General features: G+C 41.2%; 1 protein-coding gene and 1 pseudogene across 1 annotated transcript; one reads left to right on the top strand and one right to left on the bottom strand.

Moving 5' to 3' along the window:
• Positions 1 to 1,815: 1,815 nt before the first annotated feature.
• LOC109423727 (uncharacterized) lies at positions 1,816 to 4,597 on the bottom strand. Its single transcript, XM_019698717.3, has 3 exons — positions 3,379 to 4,597; positions 3,249 to 3,309; positions 1,816 to 2,246 (listed from the first exon to the last, which is right to left on the bottom strand). The coding sequence occupies exons 1-3, from the start codon at positions 4,555 to 4,557 to the stop codon at positions 1,960 to 1,962; spliced, it is 1,527 nt and encodes a 508-aa protein (XP_019554262.3). The 5' UTR covers positions 4,558 to 4,597; the 3' UTR covers positions 1,816 to 1,959.
• A 2,604-nt stretch (positions 4,598 to 7,201) lies between these two features.
• On the top strand, positions 7,202 to 15,196 carry LOC115269828 (methylcrotonoyl-CoA carboxylase subunit alpha, mitochondrial-like; annotated as a pseudogene).
• Positions 15,197 to 16,038: the final 842 nt, after the last annotated feature.

Below are 16,038 nucleotides of genomic sequence, written 5' to 3'. Positions count from 1 at the left end.
AACGTTAATTGGTAGTTTTCATTTAAATTTACTAGGAAGAATGTAAAAACCATCGTTTATTTCATTTTTTTTTTATAACAAATCATTTGCACCAACTTTAGGTACACGGTTGCTATTATGGTGCTAAAATTTAACATTTGTTCCTATAGTGGCGCATCCCATTGAATTCTTATGGGACCCACCACTATAGGTGCAAAGGAGAAAAAAAAGAAAATAATTGTTTAAGATAGGTTATTGACCAAATCCACCACTATTGGCACTACCTCCACTAAGGGAGCATTTACCCTAACGTATTTTCGGTGTTGTACCAAATCTTCCATAAACTAAGCTGAATTGTACGACCAAGTTTCAGACAATTTGGCCTACAACCAGAAACTCATCTAGACACCCCATACAGCACCCCCCATCCCCCCCCACTGTAACACCTTGACCAGAACAAACCTGACGATTATACCCTCAGTCAGACCAATCTGCACTTAGAACAGGAATTTAACCATATTTTTGCAGAACCTAAGATCTTAGTACAGGGTCCAAAATTTGTCCAAAAAGAAACCGATGCTCAAACACCTTGTTTGACTCGATCAAATTTTCATTAGAGTCAAACAGATGTTCACACTAAAATCAGCTCGGTATTTTCCCCATCTTTTTACTGAGTTCTCAAAAGCAGATTTTACTCGGTACGCACGGTTATCACTTTTATTGAATACTCTGTAAATAAGTTAACGAACTCTGCAAATGAACTATCAAAAATTACAGATGAACGGTAAACATCGTTACTGATGAACGGTAAATATTAATTACCGAGTATACCGAGGTAAATCTGCTGTTGAGAACTCAGTAAAAAGTTTAAAAAAATACAGAACTCAGTGAAATAATTACTGAGCTGGAAAATCAGAATCTTAGTGTGTTGTTTCTTGAGTTCTTCCCTTGTCATATATTGGACCCTGTATACTTGTAACCTTGGTCTCATTCGGCTCTTGTTTAATATGCTTGCTACTCAATTTTGGTTATTTGATTATTTGAACTCCAGTTTAAAAGCATCCAATCAAGTCAAGATCTCAAATGTAAACTCTCTTTTAAAACAACAATAGAAATGTGTATAATATTTAAGCTTTTTAGTCAATCATTCATTAGACAAAATCACCCTATAATCAGTTCGAATTCTTTATTTTTGATTGAACAGATTGTATAAAAATAAATTACATTGGAGAACATCTTTTTTTTCTCCTACCGTTAACATGGACGCTCTAGAAACCGAATTCGATTTACCAAAATATGAGAATATAGGGTCTTGTACGATTTGGGCAGGTGTACCTATTTTGGGCACTTGCCGCTATAACTTAGTCAATTTCAAACCGATTGATTATAATTTTCGTATAGAGTTAGATATTGTACGTCCCTTACTCTATACAAAAATTCAAATCAATCCGTTTGAAATCGACTTAGTTATAGCGACAAGTGCCCAAAATAGGCACACCTGCCCAAGTGGTACAAGACCCTATATGCAAAAAAGAGTATTACAATCAAAATATTAATCATTTCAATGCGGAAGAACACCGTATATCAATGATTTTTTTGTAATTAATTCAAAGCAAATGACAGACCATTCAGATACTAAAAAATAGTTAATCCTATGGACAATATACGAGATTTTCGGAATGATTGTAAACATTAATGGATTTTAACAGTGTTCATTAGTTCAGAAGGCAATGCAACTTTGAATATGAGAAGATCAAATTGAATAATCTGAATCGATTGAGATGCGAATTTAGTTTAGGGCATATGTGACTTCAATGTATTATTTCAAAAAAGGTATTGACATGAAAAAATGTTCTTTTTTATTGGCTATGAAATTTATCGAGCTTACGATTAACACAAATTTATCTTTGGGCATTTATGTATAGTTAATTCATATTATAAACAGCCCGACAGACCTGACCAAACAAAACAAATGCTGTTTTAACTGCTAACGTTAAAGTTAGACAACGCAGAAATGACTTTTCTGACTTTTTGTTGCCTTTGTCCTACTCGACGTGCACCCGACTTCGACGCCACAAAAGTTATGATCTTAAGGAAGTATTCCTGGAGCAGTTCCATGAATTTTGAAACCGATTTTGTGTACATGAAATTGTGTACAAATTGGATGGCGAATAGGTCCTCTACTGCGGCAATCACATCATGAGCTCCCTCGGACAAACGTGTCCGATTTGCGTATACGTAGAATATCGTTTTATCGTTTCCGACATCTAAAAAAGAAGAAAAAATGTGATTATTACGTATTATCATTTATTTGTGTTGAAATGACGAGTACATCAAAAAGATAAAACGGAACGCACTGATTATCGACACAGTGGCAAGGATTTACAGCATTTACAGAAATGCCGAACAAAACCACATTAAGGATAAGGGCCCGAGTTAGCCCCATTTAGCGACGATCCTTCTGCTCTCATTATTTTAGCGTCAAACTTTGGTCAATTCATTCACGTTCATCACCGAACTACTGCTGATACGCAAATCATAGGGGGATTAAAAGTATGGAAAACTGTTCAGATTTTTAAGGAGAGCAAAAAATGTATTGCGGAAAGGGGCTGACAAAATCGGGTCACTTATGCATATGATCATTACGAGTGAGATTTTCCTTTTTTTCGTTAGTTTTCTAGTGTGGCATTAATTGAATACAGTAAACGTTCGCTCGGGGATCTCCAGTAACTCTAGTGGTTAAGGCTATAGATCGCCAATCCGGAGACGGCGGGTTCGATTCCCGTTCCGGTCGGGAAAATTTTGGGCATAGTGTATCATTGCCACACAATGTACAAATTCATGCAATGGCAGGCAAAGAAAGCCCATCAATTAATAACTGTGGAAGTGCTCAAAAAACAAGTTGAATAGAGGCAGGCCAAGTTCCAATGCGAACGACGAGCCATAATGAAAAATAAGAAGAAGTAGACGTTCGCTCGGTGCAAACGATTTAACTGCAATGCTTTTTTATTGCAAGTAGGTACGCTAAGTGTAAGAATTTTACATTTATCGCACCGCTATTCGTCAAAATGAAATATCAATAGCGATGCGATGTTTTTCGTGTGCACTTTTGCTGCAATACGACGTTCTGTCAGTTGTTGCAGTTATCAAATTTCATTCGGTAAGTGAAATGTAAATATGTTGCAGTTAGCTAACGTCTACCGTATGTACAATATTCTGATTAAGAATTATTTAGTATCACCTTCACATTATATTCAAATTACACTTACCAACAGCTACCAGCACCGGTCCAGAACCGTCAATGGTGATATCGTCAATACGAGTACCAATCTATAAAAACAAAATATAAACCAAAAGTTTCAATAATCATACAATTAAAGCACTGTAAAGATTACTTACATCCTTTTGAATGATAAAATCTCCGAAGTCTTCCCCAACAAGCGAGCATAGAAATTTCAATATATCGTAATCTGATGCTGATTTACTCAAGTGGAGCTCCGATTTGCAGGTAAGCGAGTATTGCACGAGTTTTTCCCTTTTCATCATAAAATAGCGCCGCAAGTCGGTGATGTTCACACCGGTTGCCTGCTCGAAGTGGAAATTCACCAACAACCGTCGTCGTAGAACAGGAAGCTGTGAAATCATTTGCTTTGTGTCTATTTTTTCGTCCAGTTTCCATCGAATGAAGGCCTGGGTTTTAAGCAGCAGCTCCTCCGTCATCAGACTTGGGTCATCGCGTACCAGAGCCGAAACCGAACTTTTATCACATTCACTGGCAGACTTCTGCCAGTATTCTTTCAGCGTACCCGCTCTAGCATTCCGCTTCTTTTTTAAACTCGTTACGGTGTTCGTCAAAGTTGCTTGAGGGGATTTAAAGCGATTCAAATAATTATTACGATTGATCAACTTGTATTTGATATCCACATATCCTTGGCCGGCTCCAAACCCATCGTCATCGGTATAGTCCAAAGCTGGGAACTTGTCTAAGACTTGACGTGCTGCCGCTTCCATTACATCCGATCTGATTTGCGTATCGATCATTCTCAGCTGATCCACAACCGTGTTCGCTAACGTAGTCACTTCGGTCTTGGCTATGCGTATTGTTACCGGAACAGGAACCCCTCGATTGTTCCGTTTGAAGTCCTCCAACGCACGCAATCGATTGAGAAGACTATCGCCAAGCTTATCCCAATTGATCTTGAAACAACGGAACTTCATTTCGGTAGATGCGTGTTTTTTCGAGCTTTTATGTAACTGTACGCTATCGGAGGAGCCACGTTTCTCGCTTGAATTCGGGGATTGATTTTCAACATCCTCTGAGCCGCCTTGTTTGTCAGGACTTATCTTTGAAAGTTGAACACCGCCATCGTTGGTTGCTTTCGAGGAATTTCCCAATTCCGCATTTCGTTGTTCAGCCGCACGTGCTTCATTCGGAACACTAACTATTTCATCTTCGAAAGTTTCCTGAGCACTATCCGCATTGGAGGCAATAGGGTCTTGTACGTCAAGTTCAGCATCCAGTAGCAGCTCTTCGTCACTGTTCAAAAATTGCACAGCAATCATTTCAGTTGCGTTCATTTGTGTGCTCGAGGGTGGTAATACATCAGCTTCGGATACGACCGACACGATTCGAGGTACAGTTACGACTTGGAACGTTGATTGATCCTGCTTCGAATCTACCACAACCGATCCTGTTACGAATACAAAAAAAAACACTAGGTTAGTAGGTTTCGGCCATACCACATAAATAAAAAGTAAGCAGTAAGTGCACTGAAGTTTTTTTTTCGATGGTAAGGCCGGAACAAATCTCATTTTATCCTTTTGTCACAGTGCTCGTTGACCCAAGCAATTAGGTAAAATCGAATTTGTTAGGATTTTTTTCTGGACGACTCTAATTTCAACTTAAAATTTTAAAATTTCTTGTTTAGTTTATTGGCAATTGCATACCCATTTCTAACCGGAAAAAATGTATTTATCCGTTCCTAACCGTCGCTAATTGCTGCTAACTTATTTTTTTAGATAAACAGGGAATCCCTGAAGGAACTCCTGGAGGAATCCCTGAAGGAACTTCTGGAGGAATCGCCGAAGGAACTCCTGGAGGAATCCCTGAATGAACTCCCGGAGGAATCCCTGAAGAAACTCTTGGAGGAATCCCTAAAGGAACTCCTGGAGCAATCCCTGAAGGAACTCCTGGAGGAATCCCTGAAGGAACTCCTGGGGGAATCCCTGAAGGAACTCTGAAGAAATTCCTTGAGAAATCCCTGAAGGAACTCCTGGAGGAATTCCAGAAGGAACTCCTGGAGGAATCCCTGAAGGAAATGCTGGAGGAATTCCTGAAGGAACTCTTGGAGGAATCCCTGAAGGAACTACTGGAGGAATCCCTGAAGGAACTCTGAAGAAATTCCTTGAGAAATCCCTGAAGGAACTCCTGGAGGAATCCCTGAAGGAACTCCTGGAGGCATCCCTGAAGGAACTACCGGAGGAATCCCTGAAGGAACTCTTGGAGGAATCCCTGAAAAAACTCCTACAGGAATCCCTGAACGAACTCCTGGAGGAATCCCTGAAGGAACTCCTGGAGGAATCCCTGAAGGAACTCCTGGAGGAATCTCTGAAGGAACTCCTGAAGGAACTCCTGGAGGAATCCCTGAAGGAGCTTCTGGAAGAATCACTGAAGGTTCTCCTGGAGGAATCCCTGAAGGAACTCCTGGAGGAATCCCTGGAGGAATCCCTGAAGGAACTCCTGGAGGAATCCCTGAAGGATCTCCTGGAGGAATCCCTGAAGGAACTCCTGGAGGAATCCCTGAAGAAACTCTTGGAGGAATCCCTGAAGGAACTCTTGGAGGAATCCCTGAAGGAACTCTGGAGGAATATCTGAAGGAACTCCTGGAGGAATCCCTGAAGGAACTCCTGGAGGAGTCCCTGAAGGAACTCTGAAGAAATTCCTTGAGAAATCCCTGAAGGAACTCCTCAAGGAATTCCAGAAGGAACTCCTGGAGGTATCCCTGAAGGAATTGCTGGAGGAATTCCTGAAATAACTCCTGGAGGAATCCCTTAAGAAACTCCTGGAGGAATTCCTGAAGGAACTCTTGGAGGAATCCCTGAAGGAACTCCTGGAGGAATCCCTGAAGGAACTCTGAAGAAATTCCTTGAGAAATCCCTGAAGGAACTCCTGGAGGAATCCCTGAAGGATCTCCTGGAGGAATCCCTGAAGGAACTCCTGGAGGAATCCCTAAAGGAACTCTTGGAGGAATCCCTGAAAAAACTCCTGGAGGAATCCCTGAAAGAACTCCTGGAAGAATATCTGAAGGAACTCCTGGAGAAATCCCTGAAGGAGCTTCTGGAAGAATCACTGAAGGAACTCCTGGAGGAATCCCTGAAGGAACTCCTGGAGGAATCCCTGGAGGAATCCCTGGAGGAATCCCTGAAGGAACTCCTGGAGGAATCCCTGAAGGAACTCCCGGAAGAATTCCTGAAGGTACTCCTGGAAGAATCCCTGAAGGATGTCCTGGAGGAATCCCTGAATGAACTCCTGGAGGAATCACTGAAGGAACTCCTGGATGAATCACTGAAGGAACTCCTGGAGGCATCCATGACGGAACTCCTGGAAGAATCCCTAGAGGACCTCCTGGAAGAATCCCTGAAGGAACTCTATGAACTGGGCTGAGCTGATGCCAAAAAAAAACCTCAATACTTGGCTAAATATAGATTGAATAACATGTCGAACTTTGGCCAAAAATGTAATTGCTTCCATTTAAAGTTTTTTTTTTTATTTTTTTTAACGAGATCGTTGACGTTAAATCAACGCTATGCGTTAACGGTCACATTGATCAACGCGCCTGAACAATCAACGTGAAATTTGTTGATCGTTACAGTTAACGTTAACGACCTAACATAACGGCGTTAATCGTTGATTAACGTTAACAACCATGGTTGAAACGCCAAACTTTTTTGGGTGCTGCAATATTCAGTATGAGTGTTGTAATATGCGATTCCATTTTATGGCGGGTAGTGTATGCTTAAACTGGTGGGAACATATTGTGGAGGGACAATTTTTTTTTTTGCAGGGGGTCGAATACGATGCAAAAGATACAACAACTTTTTGGTAAACTGCAATTACCACTACAATTGCTAATACCACGGAGCGATTACCCTACATCCAATAAAAGAAGGAAGGAAGGAAAGGCTGTGGAGAGGTTTTGTATCGTAGTTAAAGCAGAAGCGGATGTCGAAGCGGAGGCGCAAGGCCACTAATCTCTACTTTGAGTCTTACAAGCCAGTGGTAAGTGGTAACTATGTTGCCACCATCAATTTCGTGTGCCTCTCTAAACCTCGGGGTCGAAGGAGCAGTATCTTTATTTATGGCTAAATGGGGCTGCAATGTTTTTAACTGCAAGTTCGGTAAGTGCAACAATTTTGCAGTTATCGCACCGCTATCCGTCATAATGTAGGGCCCATATAGCCGAGGCGGTAAACGCACGGGTATTCAGCATGACCATGCTGAGGGCGACGGGTTCGATTCCCGTTCGGTCCAGGATCTTTTCGTAAAGGAAATTTCCTTGACTTCCTTGGGCATAGAGTATCTTCGTGCCTGCCACACGATATACGCATGCAAAATGGTCATTGGCAGAGGAAGCTCTCAGTTAATAACTGTGGAAGTGCTCATAGAACACTAAGATGAGAAGCAGGCATTGTCCCAATGAGGACGTTACGCCAAGAAGAGAGAGAGTGGGGCTAGTACGGGAACAGGTAGTCGAACCTGTTAGCACAGACAAACAGACGTAACACCTTGAACGATTTTCATGGGAATCCATCGCCCAGTTCGCACTATCATCACCTGGTGTAAAAGTTGCACGAATCACTGTGTTGTGCAATATCGCCAACAGAAGGCGCTAGTGTGAAACGTCAAACGCTTAGAAAAACGATGCGCGCGCCTCTGGTTGTGAAAGCCAAAACAATAAAAATTTGAAGTGATCGTTAAATGCGTGGTCGATGGAAATTTCGCAAATGTTACGTCTGTTTGTCTGTGCTGTTACCCTTAGTATGGTTTGTCTGAACACCTGCGCGTTTATCGCTTTGACTGGACTTGGACACTTGAGGAAATTGCGCCCAACACAGTAGCATAAGTTTCAACGCGGTATAAGAAAACAAGTAGACCATTTCAGTCCTCTTGTAAATTGTCCCTAGGTACATTTCCAAATTTCTGACAATTCATAAGAAATGCTGACTATAAAATCTACCAGCTATGGCGTACGTGGAGTGTTGGACTTACTTACTCAATGTTCGACGTACTACTTTGTCGGTGGTACTGCTGTGCTGTCCAATGACAAAGGGTTCATTTTTCTCCTAATGTTATCTACTTCGCCTTTTCACTTTGGACTAGGAATTTTACCCACAGTAACAGGTACATCGATTCATGGACCATCTGTTAGAACATAATCCGCCATCTGTTGGTGTTGATAGCATTTTTTAATTTGCATATAATTGGTGAATTGTGTGTATTACTGACCTGATTCAAAAGCCTTTTATAATTTCAGTTAAGTTTTTCTAAAATAACTGCTTCAACTATTAAAAATAATAATATTCGGTACTAAAGGTACTAAATAAAAAAAACAAAAGTTTCTCACAAGACTTTCTTGCACAACACAGAAGCTGTCACATTCTAGTGCAACATGTGCGAAGCACCTAGTTCACTATTTAAAACCACCAACACTGAAAAACTAAAGTATCCAAATTTACTTAAATGATGTTGAAAAAACAATTCTAGAAGAACATTTGAAAAGGGCCTATCTGCTTTGCGTAAACAAACATGTTTTTGTTTCTGTAGGGCCTATCTGCATCCACCCACGCACATTTACTAGCGCCCAGGACATCCTGTCTACCATGATTCCAATGCATTGCTATAGGCCGTGTCAGGGGCCTGATGTTAAGGCAGTGGATTGTTCCAAAGTTGATTTTTTTAACAAGTTTGACGTCCCCTCTTTATGTTAAGACCGTCAAACATACACTCAGAAATAAAAGTATACACGGAATTACTATTATTTATGCATTTTGTATCCGCATCTCTCTCACTCTCTTTTTGTTTTCATGCTATCTGCCGTTTAGCCTGGGTTGAAGAGAAGTGTTTCGTCAACCCAGGTGAAGCACCAGATAGCATGAAAACAGAAAGAGAGTGAGAGAGATGCGGATACAAAATGCATAAATAATAGTAATTCCGTGTATACTTTTATTTCTGAGTGTACAACATTAATAAATTATTCCAGTGAAATGCGCATTTGAAAATACGCATCGATGTTGCCTATTATGGACACCACCGGGGTCCATTATAGGATTATTTACAAATATCTTGGCGCCTATAGTGGACCCCCCATTTGAATTCCATGTTAGCTGTCACGCCGCCGACGGTGCCTATAGTGGACCCTTTTGAGTGTTTATTATGTTTCCAGTTCAAAACCGAATTAGCGACATTTTTTCTTTGACTTCTGCTGCTTTTGCCATGCGTTAAAAACAATGTCGGAAGTGGGGCGCTGTATTGTACACCTGGTGCTCTATAGAGATAAGTGACATTTCAACACACGAACACCAGAGAAAATAGGTAGAGAAGCGAAGAGTGTGAAGCCAAAAATACCTTATCGAACCGTCAAACTGGTATCCTATCGAGCAAAATCAACAAACCTTGACGATTACCGCATAAGTGAAGATAAGTATTGCAATCATTTGAAACATATTTTTACCAAAGTTTTTAAATACCATGGATAACAGTATAAATAACATTGATTCCTTGAATTAATGAAAATTGTTCCATTTTGGAACATCAGTTTGATAATGCCTAGTTAATAAAACAACAGTATAAATAGTTTTCAAATGCGGTATGCGAGATAGGCACTACCTTCGATGGGTGGATTAATCTGCTTTGCTGCAGTTGCCAGCATCCGAGCGATGAAATCAAAACAGAAAAAGTGTTGCCGTTCTGGCGGCTGTTCACTCTTCGCTTCTCTACCTATTTTCTCTGACGAACACTAGCGTGAATTTTTCCATACACAAAAATACACGCCGAATAAAAGGCTATTCAGATTGCATATGAAAATATTACCCAATTGATTTGGGTAAAACCAGCGGCGTCATGGTCGCAATTTTTTCCGCAGTCAAGTTCGCAGATTGTGAACAATCCTCGGTACTCACTTTACGTAATTTATGTTTAGTCCCTTACTGTCAGAGCTGTCAGATCAGCGTAACACGCTAAATAAAATTTACACAAAAGGCAATTTACACGGAAAAAAATACACGGTTATGAATATTTATTGGGTACCGGACTGGTCACCGAAAATTTGATCGTTTTCTTTGGTACATCGAGGTCTTGAAATTAGTCTATGGTAAAACGGCTAAATAATGATAAAACTAACAACCGCGGTGAGAGTGCACATATTTTCCTCCAAGTTTCATAACTACATCTACAAAAGAGACACGCACACATTTGAACGTGATTACCACTATACAGCGCCCCACTTCCGACATTGTGTTTAACGCAAGGCAAAAGCAGCGGAAGTCAATGAAAAAATGTCGCTAATTCGGTTTTGAACTGGAAACATAATACATTTATTAAATAGTTAAAATAACCGATTGTTGCGGCCACTGGGTCATTTGTTTGCCAGGAACTGCTGTGTAGCAATGTAATAAATCTGGCGTTCGATTTGAATAGGTCGTATGAACATAGGAATCACAGCAAACATTCGACCTATTCAAATTGAACGCCAGAAATGTTCCCCCGGTGGATGTTGCCTGGAAACAGTTGATTTGGGCATTTATATTTGAGTTTTTCTGAAGGGGGTCCACTATAGGCGCAGGGTCCACTACTAGCACACAACCCCTACATCTATTCTTGTGTCATTGAAACGAAATGCATGTTGAAAATTTCGAAACCGTGAAATACGAATACGAATACGAATACGAATAGGAAGTGTGATGGAAAATTTGCATCGATTTTTCTCAATGTTTACGTTCAGGGGATAGGCCCTTTTCAAATGTAACGCGAGATGTGGAGAATTTTCAATCAGCTGGCTTTGACGTTTGAGTTTGTTTTGATCTTTTGAATGAGCCTCTGGTACGAATTTGCCCTGTCCTGCTCACTCACACAGAATATTTTGAAAACAGCGCGCGAGCACTGTGCGAGCTTTTTTCAAATTTTCTGTGGGAGGGAGTGAGCAGTAGGCCAGATTCGTGCAGAGGCTAATGATTATAATCATTCTTGGTCTGTTTACGTAATGCGCAATTTTTGAACGATTTCCGATACCGGATACCGCAAGTTGTTTGATTACCGTTATCTGTTCCACGGGCGCAGAAAATGAAATGAGTAGACGGAGGATTATTTTCCGATAGCTTGCAGCAACAGCGGCTTGAAATAAGGTAAGTAAAATAAGCTTAATTGCCAGTGCACAGACTTGTACAGGAGCAATAATTTGTAAATGCTTTTTGGTTGTCCACAGGGGTACATGCACAAGGCAGCTTTTCCTGGCCGTCAGGCCATTCATCCGAGATACGAATTTTTGTCGAAGAACGTGTGTAACGGATAGTACATTGAAACCTTATAAATGTCCAATGCCCCACGTTGGGCGCCAATATAACGAAAAAAATGTTTTGCGAAACACTACAAATGCATTGTGCTCCCGATGGGTACCACAATGTAGACAACTGCTAAAAGAACCCTACAAATGCGCATTTTATTTTCCGCATCGAGCCCCACATTTTGAAGCTAGTGGGATACGAAAAGTAAAATATAACGAATACATTGGAACCTTACAAATGCACAATTTATTTTCCGTATCGGGCCCCACGTCTGGGAACTTAGATACGCAAAATAAAATGGAACATTACAAATGCACAAAACACAAACATGCAACACATAACATAAATTGTGCCCAGTTATCCAAATAGATAACGTAGTCCAATCCCAGGATGACGAGGTTTCATTTTTGTTCTTGGTCCATCAGTCAATCCTGTAATCGTATTTTTTTTTCTGGCAGTTCGCCTTTTAGTTCGCAGAATCTGTTGCGGCATTCATAGCTTGTTTTGATCTAGGAATTTCTAATCCTAAGGGGGCATCCCGATTTGGGCAACAACACAAGACCGTCTACAATTTGATGTCCGTGTTAGGGGACGGCTTGCGTGTTTTGTGCTGGTTCGCTCCTGAAATGTTTGGAGCGCTACAAATGCATATTAAAATTTAGGGACAAATGTACAAACCTTAGTAAAACATACAAAATAAACAGACAAAATGTTCCCAACAATTTACAAACGTAACACACTCCATGCAACAATCGAAGAATTTTCCATGAATTGGAGAATGCAATCCATGGAAAATTCTTAAAACTTCTTTACAACGCATTAACTATATTACAAACGTAACACAACACCAGCAACAGCGGAAGAAATTTTCAAGAATCGAAATCGCGATTCATGAAAAATTCTAAAAAACTCCTATTTATCATCCTTCCAAGTGGTCGGTTGATGGCAGCGATGATCATTTTTTTTTTTGGTGCTGAGCAGACCTCAGCGTGAAATTGTCACCAGACTAACCATATTACGTAAGCCAAACGCTTACCAGATAACTCCGCGAGTTAAATTGTCACCAGGCTAACCTTAAACTAATTGCCACCAGGCTAACTTAAAACTGATTGCCACCAGGCTAACTTTAAACTAATTGCCACCAGGCTAACTTAAAACTAATTACGCCAGCGAATCCTAGCAAAGGGTATGATCTAACGCCATTAAACAACGGCCAAAGAACTGCCATCAACCAAGTACTTAGCCTTTCTCTATCTTTACTGTTGCGGACACTCATATTTGATCTACTCTAAGTTTACCTAAACTAAACCAGATAGATCAACAAAGAAACACTAAACTTTAAACTGAACGTGGGTTTTTTAGTTGGGCGCCAAATGTAACGGATAGTACATTGAAACCTTATAAATGTCCAATGCCCCACGTTGGGCGCCAATATAACGAAAAAAATGTTTTGCGAAACACTACAAATGCATTGTGCTCCCGATGGGTACCACAATGTAGACAACTGCTAAAAGAACCCTACAAATGCGCATTTTATTTTCCGCATCGAGCCCCACATTTTGAAGCTAGTGGGATACGAAAAGTAAAATATAACGAATACATTGGAACCTTACAAATGCACAATTTATTTTCCGTATCGGGCCCCACGTCTGGGAACTTAGATACGCAAAATAAAATGGAACATTACAAATGCACAAAACACAAACATGCAACACATAACATAAATTGTGCCCAGTTATCCAAATAGATAACGTAGTCCAATCCCAGGATGACGAGGTTTCATTTTTGTTCTTGGTCCATCAGTCAATCCTGTAATCGTATTTTTTTTTCTGGCAGTTCGCCTTTTAGTTCGCAGAATCTGTTGCGGCATTCATAGCTTGTTTTGATCTAGGAATTTCTAATCCTAAGGGGGCATCCCGATTTGGGCAACAACACAAGACCGTCTACAATTTGATGTCCGTGTTAGGGGACGGCTTGCGTGTTTTGTGCTGGTTCGCTCCTGAAATGTTTGGAGCGCTACAAATGCATATTAAAATTTAGGGACAAATGTACAAACCTTAGTAAAACATACAAAATAAACAGACAAAATGTTCCCAACAATTTACAAACGTAACACGTGGAGTTTACGGACCTGTGCCAAGAGGGCATTATATTTATTGGCCCGCCACCTAGTGCGTTCCGGGATATTGGAATCAAGAGTCCTTCGAAGCATATTATCATGAGTGCTGATGATCAAGGTAGTTTGCGGTGGCGGTGGAAAGGGTATGCAGATTGCCGAGATGGAAGTGGATTTCTTCACGGCGCTGCAGTCGGCGAGAACTGATGTTGGTGCTGGCTGCTGGAGAATGTTCGTTCGCCAAGGCATGTGGAAGTGCAGGTATTTGCCGATCACCATTGAAATGCGGTTTATCTTTATGAGCAGGATTGCTCAGTTCAGAAACGCCATCAGATGATCATCAAAAAAGCGCCTTCTCCGGAATTGTCGGAAGAGCTGCGGGTTCGGCTGCGGATTAAGCGACCAAGGCCGTGAATTACATCGGTGCCGGAACCGTAAAATTCAGAACTAGACAAGGAGAATTTGTTGTTCCACTTCATGGAGATGAATAGACGTCATCAGGTGAAACATCCGATTACGCAAATGATCACCGGAATGAATCTGGTTGAGTGGCAGATTATGGTTGCTTCCGGAGAAGCCCTTTCGGTGACGCAGGAGCAAATCCGCAAGACCGGCCATGCGTTCGAAGATCTAGCGAGCGGATTCCTACCAGGAGCTGGTCCGCCTCTCGGCGCCAGATCACTGCCAAAGTGGAAACCGGTGTACGGCAAGGAGATGAAGTGTCCATGCATTACAATCAAATGATTTGGTCTTGTGGGTCGAGAACCGCCCGAGTGCCTTCCAGCTGCTGATCGGACTGTTGCGAAACTGTCAAATCGCTGGACTTCAAACGTGGACTTCCTGGTCGATTTCGCTTGCCATGGGCATTTCCAAGCGGCGGATGTTCACACCGGCTTCATCGATCAGCATATGACCACCTTGTTCCAGGTGTTAACAGTTTCCAACGAAACCTAGATGGCACTGGCTTCGTCCTAAATGAAAATTTCAGCACCCGGAAGTCGCTGTCTCGGTTGAACCCGTTCGATCGGGAGCTGAACTTCCGACCCTGTTATATTCCGAACCAAAACTTCCATCTGTAGGTGGATGAGAAAGCGCACTAGATGGAGGTAAAATCCAATGGAGCAGGCATTGAAGTTCGTGTCGATGGAGGCACCTACTTGAACGTAAATGCCACTAGAAAACCGCACGAGAACCGGTTCAACACGGCGATTGAAAGCGGTTCCATCGCTTTGTATGATGATAGTGGCCCAAGTAGTGGCCTCACTCCCGCGAAGTAATCCAGCTCAAATTTGTACCTGTCGAAAGTGCCATGGAGGAAGCCAATGTCGGTACCGTTATCTTTCCCATACCGAGAGTGTTCGATAAGTTGTTTATTAAGCCGGGATATTCCGTCAAATTCGATACTCCGCTGGCCGGGCTGATTGCCATGAACAAGGAACGCGGCCTCAAGGCAGCCATGGACGGAGTGGTCAAGGTCGTGCCTAACGCCGAGTGATCTAACGTGCAGAAGGAGCCGTTTTGATAGCATTCGAATCGAGCTAGGGGAAAAAGGAGCAGACAACTGCCGAATTGTGATACAGTTGTGCATTTACAATCAATAGTAACAGCTGTGGTAACAGGGTAACAGTGACAAATCGTGCATTTATTAGAAATATTTAGTTATTTTCTATTATAGGATAGAAAACGAGTAAAACAGTAAAAAATATGTTACGACGGGGATAAAAAAATACATGTTTGAGTACTATTAACCCTTGAACAGAAAACAAGCAAATTCAAAATATTTCATGGATGTATCTTATCTTTTTCTAAGGTTTAACTTACCTGAACCTTCTAAGGCGGAACTCTGATTCGCGTACTGTGACGAGGATGGTGTCCATGTTTCATTTTCTGCTGACAGCATTAGAAGTTGGTTTTCGAATGCGGAAAGTGCAAGGTCGGTCACTATTCTGCATCCATCAGCTTCGGTGTATACAGCTTGAAGATTCTTACAGAATGCTCCTGAACCTTTAAATTTGATAAGAATGAAGATTTTGATTATTTGATTATATTTTCTCGCCCAATACATTACTTAAGACCCCATTACTTATGTATAAACATTTGCCTAAGCAGGTCGACATCAATCCGAGGTTCGTTTTGTTTGGCCAAATATTTATCACGTGTAATGAGTTCTAAAGAAGAATTGAAGCAAATAATAATCTTACCTTGTTCTAATAAACTGGCAATGGTGGGATGAGCTGGCAGGGCCAAACGATTGATTCGGGATACATCGCATACTTTGTAGATTTTCACCTTATCTCCCATTTTTAATTATTGTTGTATTGTTTTGGATTTTACGCTGGTTTAAATTAACGGGATTGCATGTTGGATAAACAAGTATTGCTTAT

This window comes from Aedes albopictus, chromosome 3 (genome assembly GCF_035046485.1).
Source record: "Aedes albopictus strain Foshan chromosome 3, AalbF5, whole genome shotgun sequence".
Taxonomy (NCBI): Eukaryota; Metazoa; Arthropoda; class Insecta; order Diptera; family Culicidae; genus Aedes; species Aedes albopictus.
The sequence above is the reverse complement of the archived record's forward strand: the minus strand, read 5'-3'. Positions and strand labels throughout refer to the sequence as shown.